Here is a 22,690-nt window from a genome sequence, read left to right as displayed (position 1 = left end):
TTATAAAAAATAAAAAAACCTTATTAAAAAATAAATGTGTATATTTAAATCTGCACATATATTTGCATTTACATATGTGAAATATGTCTGTATTTCACATCCTAAAAGTTAGTCTTATCAAAGCTTTCAATTTGGTGTTTCATGTCATTTACTGGTTGTGCCACCTGACTTTTCAGACTAATTTGAAATGAAACCAGTCCTTTGTTTTTGGTTGTGCTACCTGACATTTGAAGAACTTGTGGCCAAAATGTTTTCACCGAGTTGAGTACTTTTAAAGTTGACATGTGGTTGCAAGTTTTCAGAAAATACAATCATGCAAAAGTATTTTATTTAGAATATTATACAACTAAATTGCCTTTTTACTCAACACATACAGCATCTGACATTTTTAGACCTTTGGAGGCAAAAAGAAACTAAATTTAATTTAAAGAGGTGAATAGTTGAATAGTTTGACATTAAGTTAAGTGATACTTTTTTGATCCCACAAACGGGGAAATTCCACCTCCGCATTTAACCCATCCGTGAAGTGAAACACCACATACATACTAGTGAACACACACACACTAGGGGGCAGTGAGCACACTTGCCCAGAGCGGTGGGCAGCCCTATCCACGGCGCCCGGGGAGCAGTTGGGGGTTAGGTGTCTTGCTCAAGGACACCTCAGTCATGGACTGTCGGCCCTGGGGATCGAACCGGCAACCTTCCGGTCACAGGGCTAGTTCCCTAACCTCCAGCCCACGACCGCCCCCAATATATCATATACTTATTACATTATTACTTGGACACAATACATGTCATACCAATGACCCACTTCCCCTCCAGAGGTAGAGCTGTCACAGAAAACTGTCCCCAAGTGCAGAGCAGTTTTCTTTAATTTGATCATTTGCTCAGACCTGTGAACATACAGAGTGATAAAAAATCAATAAAAATAACTTTTATGTTGTTTTTTTAGGTATTTAGGTTGCATGGATTTGTTCTTGGCTGCTTTCATTTCTATTCTATAGCTTACGCTCGTGCTGGTTAGCTGTCCAGAGCACCAGGAAAAGTATTCTGTCTGCACCTGATGTAAAACACCTACACTAATTAAAATCAACCCCCCCCCCCGAATCAATTAATCTAACGTGAATATTCCATATGGATTACAGTATGATGTAAAATGCACACAGCACTAACAACCAATGTAAATAAAAAAGTACAACTACTTCACATCAAGTAAACATTTGATGAGACCCTTCATTTATTTAATAAATGAAATAAGCTTCAGCATCACACAAGCAGGAGTGTCGCTCTATGTTATATATTTCGATCCCACTGTTAGAGTGCTGTGTGCTTCGGTGTCATTTTGGACTGCTGTTCTGTAAACGTACTGAAGGCAGTCCAACAGCTGCGTTGTCTGCTTCTGCTGACGAGCCTGGCTGAAACCAAAGCTGCATCTATGTATGCATATCTGTGATGCACGCTCATTAGCGTTTGCTGACTAATGTCTAAACCATCACCAACTCGCCTCAAACCACACCAAGCTGTTGAGCAATCTCAAATAGATGTGCTTATGTGGTTTCTAATGTAAGCAATTCCATTTTTGTTTGCAAGTGTATGACATTCCTTTGATTCTAAAACTCGACAAAGATACAAAGTTCAGGCTACCATCCTCATTGGCTACATCAGCCTCGTAGATTCTTCCCCAAACTATTCCTAGGTAAAGAAGGAAATTGTTGAATATAGATACTTGGGCCCAACTTCATTTCACTCCTCGTCCCCACCTCCTCCGCCTTGCATGTTCACGTCTAGGGTCAGGGTGTTCCAGTGTTTGTTGAGATAGAAGCGTAGGGTGAAATTTTAGGGCTACATGACCCTCCAAACAGAGTGTTAGAAAAAAAGAAAAGATGACTGCACAAGCGATGACATTTATTCAAAAATGTGTGTATTTTCACCATTTAAAATTATGATAACCACTGTATTACCTTAGTTTGATGCCGTTTCAGTGTATTAGAGTCATTTTCTTCATAACAAGTATAAAAATCGCTAACTGTAAGCTGTTATCTCAGTAGCTAGCCAGCTAGATTTCCCATTCCACCTTAAATAGTCCAGGAGTTCTGAAGCCTGAAGCACCAGAATGTAACTGCTGCTCCATTTAAGGTGGACTGAGAAAATTAGAACGAGAAGCTGGTGAATATCTGACTTCAGCTTCATATCACCGAATAATTAGTGGTGGGCCATAATGAATCGCTTTCACATCTCTCCCCCTTGAAAGCCTATGATGCCCTAAATGTAACTAAAGCCCAGCAGTGGCTTCTCTGCTATTAGACTGGCAGGGGCGCCTACAGAGCAGCACTGGTAGCTGTTAATGAAGTAATGCTCTTTTTATCTGAGGGTCCCATTTCATGAAGGAATATTTCAACCACTACTGCTTGTAACTCAGTTCCAAGGGTCAAGGAGACACTCAAAAACAAGGGGTAGAGGTAAAAATAAGAAATGGGATTGGGCCAAAGAGCGGAAGGCAAGTAGCAGAGAGGGGGATTCATGCTTACTCTTAGAATGTACTGCCTCTCATTCTACACCAGTAGATGGGGCAGGTGGGCAGAAAAAGAGGAGAAACAGACAGGATGAAGGGTGAGTTAGAATAGAAGCCAATCACTCTCAGTGGACTCCCGTGGCGCAGCTGCACCACCTAGTGGCGAATGGCATTCCAGTCCATTTGGAGCAAAAACATGAGGAATCTAGCCTGGATATACCCGTGTAGCCAAAGCAGAGAGGGGGATTTGCTTTGAAGGCTCCATGTGGAGGACAGACTTGTCCTCATTGTTTTTAAAATAAAAGTTTTTTGAAATAATGTTAAAGTTTCAAAGCCCACCATTCATACCCCCATTCATGCAGTCCATATGTGGAAAATAGGCAGCAAAAACAGATTTACACAGATCAGTCATAAAGCTGCGGTACTAAAACTACCCTGTAATTCTAAGAGACACCAGGTTGGACAATTTTCATGTGAAAATAAACTATGACTATTTTTGGTTCATCAAACTGCACAAATGTCACAAGTAGAAGTAAAAATTTGGTCTACAATTTGATCAGCCTTTAGAAAAAATATGACAATCTGAATATTCCCTATATTTCCATTCTTTATGTTATACTTATAGGTTTTCTCTTTCTTTTTATTATGTACACCGATCAGGCATAACATTATGACCATATGTTGATGATCCTTGTTTCTACGCTCACTGTCCATTTTATCAGCTCCACTTACTATATAGATGCACTTTGTAGTTCATCTGTTTCTCTGATACTTTGTTAGCCCCCTTTTACCCTGTTCTTCAGTGTTCAGGACCACCATGGACCCTTACAGAGCAGGTACTATTTGGGTGGTGGGTCATTCTCAGCACTGCAGTAACACTGATGTTGTGGTGGTGTGTTAGTGTGTGTTGTGCTGGTCAGAGTGGATCAGACACAGCAGTGCTGCTGGAGTTTTTAAACACCTCAGTGTCACTGTTGGACTGAGAACAGTCCACCAACCAAAAATATCCAGCCAACAGCGTCCTGTGACCACTGATGAAGGACTAGAGGATGACTAACACAAACAGTGCAGCAGCAGATGAGCTGTCGTCTCTGACTTTACATCTACAAGGTGGACTGACAAGGTAGGAGTGTCTAATAGAGTGGACAGTGAGTGGACACAGTGTTTAAAAACTCCAGCAGTACTGTTGTGTCTGATCCACTCAGACCAGCACAACGCACACTAACACACCACCACCATATCAGAGTTACTGCAGTGCTGAGAATGATCCACCACCCAAATAGTACCTGCTCTGTGGGGGGTCCATGGGGGTCCTGAACACTGAAGAACAAGGTAAAAGGGGGCTAACAAAGTATCAGAGAAACAGATGGACTACAGTCTGTAACTGTAGAACTACAAAGTGCCCCTATACAGTAAGTGGAGCTGATCAAATGGACAATGAGTGTAGAAACAAGGAGGTGGTCAGAATGTTATGCCTGATCGGTGTATTTGAGAAGTAATGAAACCACTTTTTCACTGAAAACAGTGACTCCAAACTTTTTAAAACCGTGTTTGAAAAAGCATTTTGCTAAACAAAAACAAACCCTGTGGAGAACAACAGGCCAAATCTGATTGGAGGGAGTGGGAATGGACTTTGGTTGAGCCTTTGTTTAGTCATTCCACTCTAGCCTGGCAAAGAGTAAAAAACATTCCATGGCACCAGAATTATGGAGACAATGCAGAGGAAATTACAGCTGAAGACTAATTTAGGACTAATAATAGTTGAAGGACTAATTTAACTGTCTTATTAGAGGCAAATTCCTCATTTTTTCAAAAAACATCCAGATAATTAAACGATTAAGGTGTAAACAAAGTTATTCAGAGTGGCTAAATTCTGGAGAAACTGAACAAGTCAGAATGGTTCACAGTGGGGTTGATGGGAACCAGACGTCTTGCTGCTGTAATTAAAAACAGTCCCCAAAGAAAATGCATTCATTTATTTATTCATATCTAGTACATATACACATAAAACTGCAGTGCATATTTTGCACTTTTGGTTTTGGATACTAAATAAAACGACTACAATTGTGTTGTAAACGCCACAACTCAACTCCTACACTCTAAAAAAAAAAGGTTCTTTAAAGGTTCTTTAGTAAAGGAAATAGCTAATTTAGAACCATGAGTTCTACACAGGACTATTGCATGCATAAATAGTCTTTGCATGGTAAAACGGTTCTTGGAATTGATGGAGAATGTGTTGCATATTAAAATAGTTCTATATAGCACAAAACGGGTTCTCCTTTTGTTACAGCTTGACATCGCAACTAAAGCAGAACCCTTTTTGATGCTAAACAGAACCATTTCCTACAAGGTTCTATGTAGAGCCATATACGACCCCTTTTCCATCAATCTGAAGGACCATTTCTCCATGCAAAGGTCCATGTAAGCATGCAATGGTTCTATACAGAACTTACGGTTCTAAATACAAACATTCCCCTTTATTAAAGAAAACTTGTAGTTAGCCATCTCACCACTAAGGAAATCAGAGTCAGTAAGTCTGTCTGTTTCACAACAGAACACTCTGTCTTTGTTTACATCGGAACGATGGAATTTTGCCGAAATTTTGGAATTCTACTTTATAGATTTCATGAAAAGCATAATAAAATCAGCAAGAATTATTAGGGCTTCTGACATGCGATGGTGAGTATTTCAAATTCACAAGATCATCTGCTGCAAAGACCAACACACACACACACACACACACACACATGCACGCTCTTTCTTCTAAAAGCAATAAGAAGTGTTACTTACGTTGTACCAGCTCTGGCTTTTCTGTAAAGCAGAGAGAAAGAGAAAAACAAGTGTGAGAAGGAGGGACAGTTGCCATAAAAACACTGTGCTATCTATAGACACAAACACACACAGTGTAAAGGTCACCGCAGGGTGAGTAAAAGGGCACGTGATCGCTGGTTATTGCTAGATTTTCCTTCTACAGGCCACCAAACGCTGGTCCAGAAACTCACACCCACAGACATACATCACACCAAATAAGACTGTGTTTGAGGAGGAATTAAAGAGGGTTAAACTGGCTAATAAGCACACAAATCAATACGGGAGAGAGTGGACTGGTCAATAGAGGGCAGTGTAACATCAGATAGATACAGCCAAAAACAACAGAGGAGCCCTGTTGTGTTTTGTTTTATTATAATTTTCTAGATTTGGTATATTTTGTGTAAATATGTGTACTACTGTAGTACATATATACTTTGTACTACATTCAATACACAGAGATTAAATGTGGCATTTTTTCTTCAGTGATGGGCAGCCATCCCTCTGTCCACCTATGAATTATCCATCCAGCCCTCTGTCCACCCATGAATTATCCATCCATCCATTCACCCACTCATTAATCAATCATCCATCTATCATCTCTCATTTATCATTCATCAGTTCTAACTGACGCATCATGAGTTATCTGTCCATCCATCCATCTTCTAACCATCAACAATCCATTCATCCAATCAATTTTTCATTTATTGGTTCATCATTTGTCAAAGATCCATCACTTATCCATCCATTCACCACCATCATCCATCATCCATCCATCCATCCATCCATCCATCCATCCATCTGTCCATCTTCTAACCATCAACAATCCATTCATCCATTGGATCAAACAATTCATTCACCCATGATGATGATGATGATGATGATGATGATGATGATGATGATGATGATGATGATGAAGATGATTCATCCATCTAATCATCATTCATCCACTCATGAATCATTCATATATCCATTCATCAATCATCAATGACCCATCATCAACTATCCATCCATCCATCCATCCATCCATCCATCCATCCATCCATCCATTATCCAAACACTATCCACCTAGCCATCTTTCCATCGATTATTTATTTATTTATCCATCCATCCATCCATCCATCCATCCATCCATCAGATAACATTCGTCTGATTTTCTCCAGCCTGTCTTATGTGTTAATTCGTTAACTTGTTATGGCCACAAGCTCTTGTTGCCATTAATGTTACCACACTATACACCTGCTCTCATCATTACTCCACTTGCCAGCCCATTTATCAACTGTATTGAAACAATGTGTAAGGTTTTAGTCTCTACTGACCACTGTCCATCCGCAAATCTGCAAGACTTATCATTATCGGGATAGGATTAAGCAGCAGTCACATTCTGACTGGCAGTTGAATCTCCCGAGTGGCACAACTGTTACACACATAAGCCCTATTCTTCAGAGAATGTTGCTTGATCCCAGTGATGCCACAGCCATTTGTGGCCAGGAGTCCAAGAGAATGTAACCGGCATCAGTCTGTCTGGGTAGAAAGGATTCTCCTCTAAGTGTGTAGAGCTCTCTAATGACGTTGCTTTAGCGTCAGTTTGCACAGCACCACGGAAATAGTAATCCTTGATGAAGTGAGGCTGGATCATGTTAAACTGAGATTAATACAAGTACAAGACTGAATAAATAAATCTGCTTTTATCAGCAGTGTCTCACAGGACAACACTGGGGGAAACAATGACACAAACAGGCACAAAAGGAGCAACACATTCAGTCTGAGATACGGTTCAGACACTACAATCAGACCCGAGTGGGCTCTGTTGTATCTCTCCTGAACAGAGGGACTGTCTGAAGAGGTGGGCTCAGAGTGATAGCATGGGTCAGTAACATTAATGTCATTTAATGAGACGACACGGCCCACAGGACCCCCTGCTGTTCAGTCAGGAGACAATAAATCAAACCTACTGAAATAAAATAATCAGATGAAGGACGTGTGAGTGGATGAGGGAGAGGGAGAGACAGAGAGAGAGAGAGAGAGAGAGAGAGAGAGAGAGAGAGAGAGAGAGAGAGAGAGAGACAGAGAGAGAGAGGGAGAGAGAGAGAGAGAGAGAGAGAGAGGGAGAGAGAGAGAGAGAGAGAGAGAGAGAGAGAGAGGGAGAGAGGGAGAGAGGGAGAATGATTGTTTACATCAACAGATTAAACATCACACGACTCTATTTCTATCCTGTCCTGAATTACTCAGAGCTTACACACACACACACACACACACACACACACACACACACACACACACACACAAAACACACACACACACAAAACACATACACAAACTCACAAACACACATGTAAACACACAGACACACACACACAAATACAAACACGCACGCAATAACACACACACATAAACAAGTAAACAAACAAACACACAGGTAAACACACACTTCTAGTAGGGATTTTAACACTAAAGGGTTTAATGTGGGCTAATCTGTTAAAGCTGGGCAAGGTGTGTGTGTGTGTGTGTGTGTGTGTGTGTGTGAGAGAGAGAAACAGAGAGAACAATGTTAGATAAGAAACACAAATAAATAATCAAAGGTAGACAAGAAAGAAAAACAAGGGTGACAGAATGAAATTAAGATGTGAGAATGTGAGAAAGAAAAGGAAGAAAGAAAGAAAGAAAATAAAGGACTGATTTTAAAAGAAAGAAATGAGAGAGGGAGAGAAAGAGGAGAGAGACGAGGAGAGAGGGAGGGAGAGAGAGAAAGGAGAGAGTGAGAGAGAGGGAGAGAGAGAGAGAGAGAGAAAGAGGAGAGAGACGGAGAGAGAGAGAGGAGAGAGACGGAGATAGAGGAGAGTGAGAGAGAGATAGAGGAGAGTGAGAGGGAGAGAGACGGAGATAGAGGAGAGTGAGAGGGAGAGAGAGAGAGAGTGAGAGGGAGAGAGAGAGATGCATATTTAAATCTGGAGACAAACTTGATCCAAACAATTACAGAGGAATTTGCGTGAACAGTAACCTGGGAAAGGTCCTCTGCAGCATCCTGAACACTCAAATAACTCACTTTCTAAAAGAACATAATGTTCTAAACAAAAACCTGATTGGCTTCTGACCAAATCATCGCACATCAGACCACACTTTCACTCTTCACACACTAATTGGTAAATACGTAAACCAAAATAAGGGCAAAATCTTTGCGTGTTTCGACGACTTTCAAAAAGCTGTTGACTCAATTTGGATTATTTTATAAACTCATTGAAAGTGGAGTAGGGGGGGATACGATGTTATTAAATCAATGTATTCTCACAGTAAATGTGCTGTGAACAATCAGAACTGGGTTTTCCACAGTTGCAAGGAGCCTCACCCTGTTTAACATATACATCAATGGACTGGCTGGAACACTTGACCATTGTAGTGAAATACACGGCCTCTCTATGGGAGATACAACAACTAAATGCCTCCTCTATGCAGACGACCGCGTCCTACTGTCACCTACCAGAGAGGGGCTTCAACAAAGTTTAAAAATCTTGGACAACTTCTGTAAAAATAGTAATTTTTCAAAAGAGGTCTAAGCATGAAAAGAATTATATTTAGAGTTATATAATAAATTATATTTACAAAGAAATACCAATCACAATCTGGCTAGTAATCTATAATGTATAAATGCTATATGGCAGTGAGGTATGGGGACCCCTGACAAAAAACTATTTTACAAATTGGGACAAAGATCCAATTGAAGCCGTGTACACAGAATTCTGCAGAAACATCCTCCGGTTGTGATGCTTTAGCAATACTGTACCTAACAGTCATGCTAATAAAACTATTGTGAACTGAACTGAGAGAGAGGGGGGGGGGGGATAGAGAGAGAGAGAGGGAGAGGAGAGAAAGAGAGAGAGAGACAGGGGGGAGAGGAGAGAGAGAGGAAGAGAGAGAAAGAGAGAGGGGGAGAGAGGGGAGAGGAGAGAAAGACAGAGAAAGAGGGAAAGGAGAGAGAGAGAGAGGGGGGGGGTAGAGAGAGAGAGAGGGAGAGGAGAGAAAGAGAGAGAGAGACAGGGGGGAGAGGAGAGAGAGAGGAAGAGAGAGAAAGAGAGAGGGGGAAGAGAGGGGAGAGGAGAGAAAGACAGAGAAAGAGGGAAAGGGTAGAAAGAGGGAGAGGATAGAAATAGGAGAGAGAGACAGAGGGGAGAGGAGAAAGAGGGAGAGAGGAGAGAGAAAAAGAGAGAGAGAGAGGGAGAGGAGAGAGGAAAGAGAGAGAAAGGGAGAGAGAGAGAGAGAGAGAGAGAGAAGGAGAGAAATAGGATAGCGAGAGGGAGAGACAGAGAGAGAGAGAGAGGGAGACAGAGGGGAGAGGAGAGAGACAGAGAGAGAGAGAGAGAGAGAGAGACAGAGGGGAGAGGAAAGAGAGAGAGAGAGAGAGGGAGAGAGAGGGGTGGGGGAGAAAGAAAGAGGGGAGAGGAGAGAAAGAGAGAGAGAGGAGAGAGAAAGAGAGAGAGGGGGTGAGAGAAAGAGAGAGGGGAGAGGAGAGAAGGAGAGAGAGAGGGAGACAGAGAGACAGAGGGGAGAGGAGAGAGAGAGAGAGAGAAAGAGGGAGAGGATAGAAATAGGAGAGAGAGACAGAGGGGAGAGGATAAAGAGGAAGAGAGAAAGAGAGAAAGAGGAGAGAGAAAGAAAGAGGAAGAGAGAGAGAGAGAGAGAGAGAGAGAGAGAGAGAGAGAGAGAGAGAGAGAGATTGAGGTGTATGTATGTTTGTTGGAGACTGAGAAAGACAGACAGACACACTGACAGACAGCTGGACCATAAGGAAGTCTATGGGAGGTCATTGCCTAGGGACAGCCTAGGGGTCAGAGGTCAAACGAGCGGAATGGAAACGCTTACTTTAATCAGGTTTAGTCTGTCATACTGCAGGTGAACGAAGACAGGATGAATTGAACGGAGAGAACAGAAGAGCAGACATGAGAAGAAGTGGTTAGCGAACAAAAGTGCAGTGGACGATGACGGACAACTGCTGACATGTTGCGTCACAGCAGACCTACAATGGAACAGCGAGATGTCCCCAAACTTTTGATGTGAGACACAGAACGAAACAGAAGAGAACCAGAAAGCGAGAGAGAGAGCGAGAGAGTGAAGGAGTGAAAGTGAGCTGTGTGTTTTGCATGAACACTGAGCTTGCTGTAGAGAGCTGAAAGGCCGGGTCAGTGGGTGGGCAGCAACTCTTTGTGTTGATGTAATGGTGGAAGTCCAGTGAAGCGAACTGGACTGCCAGCCAAGCCTATTCTACTGAGTCTATTCTATTGAGCCCACTGCTGGTAAACAACATCACCAAACCACGCTAATAACACGGGCACATGCTACGGTCAGTGCAGTACAGCCACTGCATTAAACTGCAAGTGAACGAAGGTTTTTAAGGGAGTGTTTCTACTTGGGACACGACGACGGCCTTCAAATGTACACAGTTTTGCCCTTAAACCAGGGGTCAGCAAGACATGGTCCTGGAGCCACATGCAGCTCTTTTACTGCTTTTATAGCTCTTTTAATCGCACAGACTGACGGTCACCATAGTCTTGCCTAGCTAGACAGCAGCTAACTAAAAGGCAAAGAGAAGGCTTGAAGGTGAATATCAATAATTCGGGGATGAATTTACTTATTTTTGTTTATTATCACTCCATCTGGTTTCCTGATATTGCTGCTGTCGGAACAAAACATCTCCAAAATGGTAACTTTCCAGGAGAAAGGAAAAAACACAGAAAGGAATATTGACGTCTAATGTAAGTCAATGGAACCAGACGCCTTTCCAAGTAATTCAGGGCCGCTTCTTTGGTTCATTCATCATGAAATTTACACACAATATAAAGGGTAAAAGACATTTTCAAATGATGCCAAAAACCAAAAAACGACAAAACAGGAGATATGATATTTGCTTGCTTGCTTGCTTGCTTACTTTGCTCTGCTTTAAGCTTCAGCTATAGCTGCTTTTCTCACATCTCCAGCAGGAAACTTTTCATCAATAGTGAAACAGTTTCTTTTAAAATGTCTCTCTTTACGAGGCTGAAGTCAGTTTCTCGCCAGCTTCCCGTTCTAAAGTTCCCGTTCCACCTTAAACGGTGCAGCAGTTACATTCTGGCGCCTCAGGCACCATTTAAGGTAGAACAGGAAAATTTGACCAAGAGGCTGGTGAATGAGAACCGACTTCAGCCTCGTAAAGAGTCGAATGTTGAGAGACATTTTAAAAGAAACTATTCAACTTTTGAGGAAACGTTTCCTGCCAGAGATGCGAGAAAAGCGGCTATAGCTGAGCAAAGTAAGTCTACTTTTTCATTTATGTACTAGCACATAAGCACATGTTGAGACATATTTACAGCCAATATGGTAAAATGGACATAAAATGTGGCTCTCAAAGTGGTTTGATTTTTATTGAAAGGACAAAACGGCTCTTCTTAACAGCTGAGTGGCTGACCCCTGACTTAGACCAAACATAGTTGACCAGACAAAACATATTTGGTGTCTGAAGTTTGCTTCTTTAGCTTTTAGCTGGAGCTGCAAGTACAAAAGCTGAAAACAGAGGCAGTAGAGAATTTCTAGAGAAGACAATTACTGGTCTAACTTCAGCTACCTTTGTCAGCCTAGTTGCAAATATCTAATAAGTAATTAATAGTATTGAGTATTATTCATAACAAAAAGCCTTAGTACGTAATAAGCCTGGAATTTTAAGGGTTAAACAAAAACAGGTTCTTACTTCTTCAGTACACTCGGTGGTCCATTCAAGCAGCATTAGCTTTAAGGATTATTCTATTAACAACACTAGAGATTTTCATGATGTGGCGGAGAAAAATGTGAATATCAATTGTTTTGCCACAGCTTCGGAGGCAGCTCAGCCAATCAGATTTTAGGACCGGAACAACACATCTTATAGTGTTGATTTTGCATTTGAGACCTAAACGTCGTGCCGGACTTTCTTTCTGAATGTGCATGAGTGACGTTAACACGTATGACAGAACAATTCCCAGTCACACCACATTTTACAGTGTTTTTCTTTATAATTTATAATTATAATATCACTTTATAATTAATGCTATTTCTAAAAAGTAAAAAAAAAATTAAGCTTTAAAATTTAACTTTGTTTTGATTAAGACAACTGATGATGCAAGACTCTGTAGACAGACTAACCAGCTGTGTGTCAGATATTTCTCAAAAATTTCAACAATTAAATCACGAAAAAAATGGAAATACTGAACTGAGAAAAATGATTTGTGAGAAACTGGGTTCAAAACCTGGGTGTGATCTTAGACTCTGAGCTCTGTTTTATCTGCATGTAAACAGTCACTGAAGTAGCTGTTTATCAAAATGTTGCTAAAGTTCAGCCTTTTCTATCTCAGAGTAATGCAGAGAAACGTGTTCATGCATTTGTTACAAGCAGAGTTGATCACTGTAATGATCTTCTCACTGGACTTCCTAAGAAAACAATATGTCCCTTACAACTTCTACAAAATGCAGCAGCATCCTAACAAAAACAGAGAGATCAGCTCAGTCCCGTTTTAAGAGCTGCACTGGCTGCCTTTATTGTCTAGGAGAGATTTTAAAGTTCTGCTACTAGTCTTTAAAACTCAAAATGACCTTAAAGCACCGCTTACATCACAGAGTGTCTGTCTGTTTATGTTCCGGCACGTAATCTAAGATCTGCTGATATTCTACAAACACCCTCTGTAAAATACAGAAAACATGGAGAGACTCTCCATTATTATGCTTCTAAACTGTGGAACTCAATTCCATTCATTAGACAGTCAAACTCACTTTTAATAAACATCTAAAAATGTGTCTCTTTAACTCAGCAGTTAATAAAATCTCTGCATCTCGTCGTTTTATCTTTTAATTTGATCTTTTTCATTTTCTTCTGATTAAAATAAATAAATAAATACTAATGATTTCTTGTATAACTTTTATCACCTGTCGGTAAAGCACTTTGACCTGCCACCAGCATGAAACGTGCTATGTACATACAATTATTATTATTATTATTATTGTTGTTATTATTATTATTATTATTATTATATGCTTTCATTACTTGTCTGCTACATTAACTCTAGTTTAAAACTAGACACCAAAAGCATCTTGTCTGATCAACTGCATTTAGGGTAAAGAGACAATTGCGTACATTTGATTTTTCATTATCACTTTAAACCTTAGAAGGATGGAACAAGAACAACATAGATGTGGGCAATATGACTGTAATTTACTGTAATCATGATCACGTTTTCTGAGCATGTTGTGAACATTGACCATCTGTATGTTCCACCATAGTCGTTTATTATTATTATTATTATTATTATAGTATTTTGGCCACTACAGGTGCTTTTTTGTCTGTTCCAACTGTTTCAAGCTCAGAAATGAAAAAAACTGTGATGTATATCGTGTATCATGAAAATATGTGATATGATATTTTTTTGCCATATCGCCCACCTCTAAAACAACACTAACATGCCAACAAAGACAGGCTACACACAGGACAGGCACGGACACACACAGAGAGCGAGAGGTGCATGGACAAGACAGACGACACCAAAATTGCCGGTGGTCATTTGTGCACCACCGTACAGAACGATAATGAAAAGATGAGAAAAGAACAGAAAAGAGAAAATGCTTACTTTGGACAGTCGCTTGTGAGACTAGCATGCACCGAGGAGAAAAACAAAAGAAATCAGAAAGCACGATGCAAAAGAACAGAGCGGCAACAATGAATAAAGTGAGAGAGAAAGCAAAGAGTTATTTGTAGAGACATTATTTCATATCAAAGCATGACACCGTACACAAAAAGAGCAAGACAACTTAAAGAACTTCACATGTAATAAAAAACGAACAAAGCAAATAAATAAGCAATGACTGGAAGACATACACGGATGGAAACCTACAGACAAGACAGAAAGGGGTGTGATATGATTTCTGAACTGACATAACTAAAATTACAATGTAAAATGTATGTGTTTAGTATTGAAACTATGACTAAGCCCAAAATGTGCAAGCAATATGAGCAAAATCTGATAAACACCATTAAAAGGAGGCTGATATTTGGGTCATTCTACAGAAACGTCCACTTTTCTATCTCTTCGGAGGTGTCACTGGTGTTACACATGGTGTAACTGGTGGAACACCAGAGACATTTTTAATGAAAAAACTGTATTTTGCAGCATGTCTGCTACAGAGCATCAAACCATATGTCGTCAATCCTGGAATGTCCACTAAAATATGTCGTCTAATTCATTTGTATTCTATTTTTTCAGTTACCTAAGAATAAAGTGGGTCACACCAGTGACTTCAGCTAAAAGCTTCAGATGAGATCATGAGAAACTTTCTGAGAACTGGAAAGAACCTGTGGACTTACCATGAGCTTTTCTTCACAGATCCTCAGAAAATAGGCCAAAGAAAGTCGAGGGATGTCATCAGTGTGACTTTTATTTCAAAATAAGAGATTTTTGTTTTGCGGTTATAATATTTATTTGACATTTGTTTTCTTTGTCATTTAATTTATATACTCCACAGTCATGTATAGATCACTGTAGTCAAAATTGCAGCAAAACATGTTTTTTACCTCAAAATATGGCCTCAACTTTTACACCTGACTGTGAGGATGAGCTCTTCTGTGGTGCTCAGAATTCAAATCGATTTAAAAACCAATATTGCTAAATTGAGGCTCAAGAAGGTGTACTTGATCAAATAAGTTATTGTTTTATTTTAAAATATAAATAAATTGAACATGTTTTTTTAAGTGTACTATATCTATAAACGCTGGGGACACAAACGTGGATGTTTCTGAAGAATGACCCATTTGTTAATATGGGATTAAACATCAGTGTATAAACAAATATTTCATGACAGAAGTGACCCACATGACACATCCATCCATCCATCCATCCATCCATCCATCCATCCATCCATCCATCCATCCATCCATCCTTTCTGACTGCTTGCATTTTGTTTAATCTCTCACAAACAAAGCTCATTACATAATATGGGTGGGCAATATGACAATATGTATAATTTCCTGATGAATTACATCACAATAGTAATGGTTTTATGAGTATATCATCATATAACCAGTACTAGAGCACTGAACACCTATACATCTCACCAAAAAGACGGCGTATGTAACGGCATAAACTGTACAGTAACCAGTACCCGACTGATTGTCAGGCTCATCGTGAAATGATATTTGGTTTTACCTTCTGCTCCTTCTTAAAGAGTTTGTTTTCACAAATGTTTAATCCGTTATTTGAGTACAAACCATAGCCTTTTCTAAACGCAGCACTTGGCTGGGTGATTCTGTCTGCTCCAACATGCTTACAAACTCATAAAACTGAAACAGCATGACTTTAAATGGGATTTACTTGGATTATTTCAAGTTTCTACATGATTATCATTAAAACAAGCACAGTAAACAAAGTAACTCAAAGTGGTTTCATGTGAATTTATGCCATTGTAGAGGAAAACTAATGAAGTCAGAAATGCTCACAGTGGTGGTGATAGGAACCAGACGTCTGAGCGCCTCTACCTTACAGAAGGTTATCACATAATATGGTTATAAATACCAGAGATGGGAACGAGTCACCAAGCTGCAAGTAACAATTGAGTCTCAAGTCTCAAGTGAAGTTCCGAGTCAAGACAGCCAAGTCTCAATTCAAGTCCCAAGTCGATAGTCCTGATCTTCGAGTCATAGATAATGTTAGCATGTTAGCAGTGTATGGCTGTACACACACACACACAACACACACACATATATATATATATATATATATATATATATATATATATATATACTATAATAATAATAATAATAATAATTATATGTGTGTGTGTATATATATATATATATATATATATATATATATATATATAATTGTTTTTTTCCCCCAACTAAAATGCAAAATCCACAATATGCAGATAACCATGACAGGCATAATGTATACAAACAGAATAGGCAACTGCACGTGACACGAATTTTAAAAGTATTACTGAACTTTAAAAAAAACAAATGTTGGGAACATTGGGTGCATAGGGTTCAAATAAAAACTAGCTTGGTGCCAAAAACAACTGCTTGTTCGAATTGAATTTGGACGACAACAGAAACGTATAGAAACGAATGTACAAAGCCCAAAGGCTGCAATTTGAGGGCAAAAACTTCAGAATGGTTTAAGATGAAAACAGGATCCACATATCAGGACATTCAGCAGAGCCACCACTAACTAGCAAGAATGTCAACAAGCTGTGACGTCAGCATCGGTGAGTAATTCAGCTCGTAAAATCACCTAAAATCCTGATATTATTGCTCTGATGTTTGGCCTTCATATTCCAACGAAGCATTAAAACAGTGACATGATTCACACATCAAATCATCATCAGACTCTGTCTCACCATCCAGAGCGATTTCATCCACCTGTGACCGTCCATCAGCCAGAGATCCAGCTCCAACATCACCCAAACCCCACTCACTACTGTTATATTACATCTCTGCGTTCAGCCTTCATATTATAAACAAAAGGCTTCCAGTTTACATCGATTTTGAGTATTAAAAATATCTGATATTAAATATGCAACTCAGTTTTTAATTAAAAATAAAGCCTATCTTGCTCTGTATCAGAGTTATAGCATTGAGCCTGAATCCAATAAGGCAAGACAATCAATAAACATTTCCACCTTATGCTAATTGTTTATTTTTACTAATAATAACCAACATTGAATCACCATCAAAGTTATTGCACTTCCAGTGCACAGACACTCCAGACTAACAACTTCTGACGCTGCTGTTTATATTTACGTCAGGAAATGAATCCATTCACATGAATTTCATTCACTGACTCTGTAGTCGTTTCTTCCACTTTGAGTCTCAAGTCTTTCTGAGTCTTAAGGCTGAACTCCTGAGTCCCAGTCATTGGTGCTGAAGTCAAAGTTGAGGCGCAAGTCTTTCTCGATTTTCTTGAGTCAAGTAGAGTCATCAAACTCGTGAGTCGACTCGAGTCCAAGTCGTTTGACTGCCTGACATCTGAGACATTGTTTTAAGGTAATTTTGAGAACGTTACATGTAAAACATTACATAGAAAAACTGAGGCTCACTGAACGTTTTGCATAGTAAATAAATTGCTATATTTGTGTCGTAGACATTGTGACCCCTGGTTCCTATCACCACCATTATAAGGAAACATGAGTCATTATTTCCTCTACAACGAACAATTTCACAACATACCAAACTGAATGAATTTGTTTACATCTTTATGATTTAATTATGCAGAACTGTGATCATTATATGCTATATTAATATCATAAGAATCTACAATAATCAGTATTAGACACTATGGAATATTTTAAAGGCTTTGTGCAATGATAGAGATCAGGTAAGGTTGAGACATGGTCTGGTGGTCAGTATGTAACTGGGTCAATGGGTCAGACTCCATGGGGCTCTGATTGCAAGAGGCCATTCTAACTGACTGCTGAATCAGGCAATCACATGTAATCAGCGGTCATTTTAGACCCCACTCTGCCATTTTAGGCTCCACACAAAGAATCTATCAATGTCAGTTTAAGACCTAGAGTGATATTCAAGTCCGTCTGAACCGAAACAAACACTGAATTCAATCACTGTTGGTTTTTCCTAAATGGATTCAACACGTAGAAAACAGATAGAGCTACAAGGTGGTGGGACAGGTGGACTGATGAGCTGATGTATATGGCTTGTAAAACACCAATTAAGTGTTTGGACACACCTACTCATTTTTAGTATTTTACACCTTTTAAAATAAAAGTGAATCCGTAAAAAAGATAAAATTATACACAAGAGTGTCCAAAACGGAGATAAACAAATTCAATATATCTTCTGTGGAATCACTGTGGAAATCACTGCATGGACTCTTTCTGAAAACCACTGTCTGAGAAAACAGTTTGTCTCTGCATCCACAAATGCAAGTTAAAACTAAAACGCAAAGAAGAAACTTTAGATAAAAAGGATCTAGAAACACCGCCGCCTTCTCTGGGCCCGAGCTCATTTAAAATGGACTGAGAGTTGATTTTCTTTCTTTCAGAAAATCAACAAAACAATTCATTTGATCAGGGGTGCCAAAACCTTTGCACACAACCTTGTCAGCTGCTGAAAACTCCTTTTTTGGTGAAAATTTTTAAAACCACTTCTTAGAAACTAACATCAAAGATCTGAGTGAAAATATTTTTGAGATTCACAATCAACCAGGTGTGTCCAAACTTCAGACTGGTGCTGTTTATATGTCCTGCTACTTGTTTTCTATTTGTTTTGTTTTTTAGTAAGTGCGGTTTGGTCAGTGAACTGTAGGGTGTTTGGGGTCTGTAAAGGGCAAGGATCTTGGGGGACCATCCTGCTCAACAGGCCTCCTCACCTTGGAGTTTTTGGAGCTGCTGCGGGTCGACTGTACGGAGTACGTGCGGGTGACCAGCTGCTCCGGGGTGGACGGAGACTTGGACGTGTCCGACTGCTCCGAACCCTTCTCCACCATGTTCTCTCCCTCCAGGCTCTGCACCGTGGGCGAGCGACAGCGCTTCCGTAACACCGGAGAGCAAGCGGGACTGCTCCGGTTTGAGTTACTGGCAGTGCTGGAGAGAGAGAGAGAGAGAGAGAGAGAGAGAGAGAGAGAGAGAGAGAGAGAGAGAGAGAGAGAGAGAGAGAGAGAGAGAGAGAGAGAGAGAGCGTTATTGGACTTGTGAAGAACCTCAATGTCAATACTGTAGTACATTTCAGTACATTTAATAATCCCAAAGAGTCTGTTTGAGGTCAAATCCAATGTGCTGGAGCCAAACCCACAAACCGCTGCACTGTCCAGAAGTAGGAGCAATTAATTCATTAACTGACATACATTTCTACAGTCCTGTATCATTCTATGCGGTAAAAGGCAGGAATAGTGGTCAGTAAAGCAGCAGCAACAACATTACACAATACAGTCTAATAGGACTATAATGCAGCTACTCTCATGGCCATTAATGCTACTCAACTATCTGAGCCGAATGCCAGGAATTCCATACAATGCAACAAGGTCAAGAAGGTCAAATATTATGGGTGAGTGACCATCAAAAGCACTGTTTGAGCAGGATTAGTTCTACCAGCGGAGGCCTTTATAAACTACATTGAGATAAGTAAACTTAAATGTAAACAAACATTCCAGGATGTGAAGAACTGAAAGTAGAACCCAGGAGAAACAGTAACTTGTAAATAGCTTAAATGTATTCAATTAATGTAATATTGTAAGAATATTGCAAGATTATTTGATTTTTTTTACTTGTTTTAAGCACTTTTATCTAAGAAAGTCTTATTCCACTGGCAGATTGTTTTAGTTTTTGAAGAACAGTGAAGATCATTTTTGCTTATTTCAAGAAGGGATGTTTAAAACAAGTAAAATGATCTGTCAATGGAATAAGATAAAACTGCTTAAACACATGTAAAAAAAAATAATCAAGAAATAAATAATCTCACAGTAGTCATATAATAGTCTCATCACGAGAGCTATTAGATATACTGACTACATTTAAGATGTTTACACTCGCTAAAATATCATTTTGCAGTGTGTAATGTAATTTGTGTGGTTTGACTGGTCATAGCCCTACTGTTCATGTCAGCAATACACCACACATTGCACTCAATAACAATAACAACACACCTTACAACTGTGTCTCTCAGCAGGTTTCAGTATTCCATTAATGTGAGGTGGACTGGAGCCAATTACACAAAGATACTCCACAAATATGACTATAATTATCAGACTGTAAAAACTACACACACGGCAGATTCATACTGGATTAAAATCACTCCACTAAAGCGCTTTAAACACACAAAAACACAAACACACAAACACACACATACACAGGCCCGTTCCGTAACCCCGTTGCTCACACTGACCTTCCCAAGCACAACAGACAGTAAACGTTCTCTCAAGTTTCATTCGGGTCACTTTATACGTCTTATGCAACCGCTTGCATCACAACCAGCCAATCACAAGACCTCTCAGCCACTCTACGGTTTCAGCAGGGCTTTGAGAGAGCGAAGCAGACTGTGTGCCTACGTGTACTTATCACAGTGATTAGCAGTGATAGCCACCAACTGCTCAGTGTCAAGTGGTCAGCTTTCTAAGACTCAGTGTTCAACTCTGATTGAGCAAGAACACAAAAAATTATCATGGGATAATATAATGTAGCTGATCAGCCAAGTAGTGGCTGGAGCCATAAGTTAAGTGATACTTTTTTGATCCCACAACCGGGGAAATTCCACCTCTGCATTTAACCCATCTGTGAAGTGAAACACCACATACACACTAGTGAACACACCCACTAGGGGGCAGTGAGCACACTTGCCTGGAGCGGTGGGCAGCCCTATCCATGGCGCCCGGGGAGCAGTTGGGGGTTAGGTGTCTTGCTCAAGGACACCTCAGTCATGGACTGTCGGCCCTGGGGATCAAACCGGCAACCTTCTGGTCACAGGGCCAGATCCCTAACCTCCACCCCACGACTGCCCCAGTCCTGAACTAATGCACAAGCTAATATATTAGCTCTAACAATTAGCTAATACGTTAACCTTGAACTACTGCACTAGCCACAAGCAGTGGACAAAATACCCTTAATGTAAGCCCTAACGCTTTAGCCACAAGCTACTTCTGTTTCAGTGTTGGGGTCTGTCTTAAAATCACCTGAAGAAAATGAGTATAAACGGTTTATGGAAAAGAAAATGCCCCCTACAGACTGGGGGCAGTCGCGGGTTGGAGGCTAGGCAACCAGCCGGTTCGATCCCCAGAGCTGACAGTACATGACTGAGGTGCCCTTGAGCAAGGCACCTAACCCCCAACTCATCCCTGGGTGCTGCGGATAGGGCTGCTCACCACTCCGGGCAAGTGTCCTAACTGCCCCCTAGTGTGTGTCTTCACTAGTGTGTATGTGGTGTTTCGCCGCACGCATGGGTTGGATTGTGGAGGTGAAATTAAACTTAAAAAGAGCCCATTTTATAATGAAAGGTTAAAATGCAATGTACATGTAAATTTATTATGTAATGCAACAAATCAGATATGTAATCCCCCAGCATGTTAGTCTGTGTGCACAAGATGAACACACTGCTTTGTAATAGTGTGATGTAGGGAGAGACTGAAGAGAACACATTCATATTCTTGCTGCATGAGCTGCGTCTGGACTAGGGTTATTACAGACAGGCAGACAGATCTCAGACAGCCCTGGTCCTGCACATTTTGGTGCTTTCTCTGCTTCGACATAGGATATCATGGTAAACAGCACACTTTCTGAACATACTGTGGACACATGGTCAGTACTTGTTTTATTAAACAGTGCATGTTGTATTAAAATGAGGATATAGTTATTCATGTTTAACTGGATTCGGTGCAGCGCAGTGAGTGAGACACAAATAATCATATTTGTGGTTTTTAAGGTGGCACTTCTAGTGCACTGTGTCTGTCCATCACACTATTATGACATGGTGTATTGTGAAAATGTCCTGAAGTATTGCGACATGATATTTTTGCCACATCACCCAACTCTACTTCAGCACACCCACTTCAACTCAGCAAGAAGCTGTAGAGAGCAGGGACACAAATGTCCAGAGCAGTGGGCCTCTAGTAGGCGTTATAGCCAAAAATATATATATTAAAACGGAAACAATTCAGGTTTACACTGACCAGATATAACATTCTGACCACCTCCTTGTTTCTACGCTTATTGTCCAATTTATCAGCTCCACTTACTGTATAGCTGCACTTTGTAGTTCTACAGTTACAGACTGTAGTCCATCTGTTTCTCTGATACTTTGTTAGCCCCCTTTTACCCTGTTCTTCAGTGGTCAGGACCCCTGGTGGACTGACAAGGTAGGAGTGTCTAATAGAGTGGACAGTGAGCGTTTAAAACTCCAGCAGCACTGCTGTGTCTGATCCACTCGTTCCAGCGCAACACACCACCACCACATTAGTGTTACTGCTGTAGAAAAATGCAGTAGTCACAAGCTGGTGTGTCCTGAGTTAGTTCACTAGCTAAGAGCAATTGTGTTAGCTTTGAGCTAACACACTAGCTACAAGTGAATGTAGAACTGAGCAAACACACTAGCCACAAGTTAGCACATACATCATCCCCGTGCCGGCCAGCACGTATTCCATGCCTAAGCTGGTTTATGTTGGTCTAGTGCCGGTTTAGCTGGTCATCCAGCATGGTCATTTGGTCATACAGCACACCAGCATCCAAGACACAACATATGCCTGCTTTTCTGGTGACCACCATGCAGGTCTATGCTGGTTTTTGTAGCATTGATGACACAGTGATACAATTCTATACAGTACACAACACACACACACACACACACACACACACACACACACATTTTCTAAGCCGCTTCTCCCT

General features: G+C 40.3%; 1 protein-coding gene across 15 annotated transcripts in view; it reads right to left on the bottom strand.

Annotated features, from left to right (window-relative positions):
* The window catches only part of gramd1bb (GRAM domain containing 1Bb), a 217,938-nt gene that overhangs the window by 30,569 nt on the left and 164,679 nt on the right, over positions 1-22,690 (bottom strand). For 10 of the 15 annotated variants that reach the window (XM_037540029.1, XM_037540024.1, XM_037540022.1 and 7 more), the window contains 3 exons: positions 18,691-18,904; positions 13,942-13,962; positions 5,303-5,323 (listed from right to left, as the gene is read on the bottom strand). In XM_037540029.1, the coding sequence (XP_037395926.1) occupies positions 5,303-5,323; positions 13,942-13,962; positions 18,691-18,904 (256 nt within the window). Of the gene's footprint in view, positions 1-5,302; positions 5,324-13,941; positions 13,963-18,690; positions 18,905-19,962; positions 20,547-22,690 lie in introns of those variants that run through there. The other 5 variants (XM_037540026.1, XM_037540037.1, XM_037540028.1 and 2 more) reach the window with 2 other exon arrangements.

The sequence above is a fragment of the Pygocentrus nattereri genome, chromosome 7, assembly GCF_015220715.1.
Source record: "Pygocentrus nattereri isolate fPygNat1 chromosome 7, fPygNat1.pri, whole genome shotgun sequence".
NCBI lineage: Eukaryota > Metazoa > Chordata > Actinopteri > Characiformes > Serrasalmidae > Pygocentrus > Pygocentrus nattereri.
This window is presented reverse-complemented; position numbering and strand designations above follow the sequence as displayed.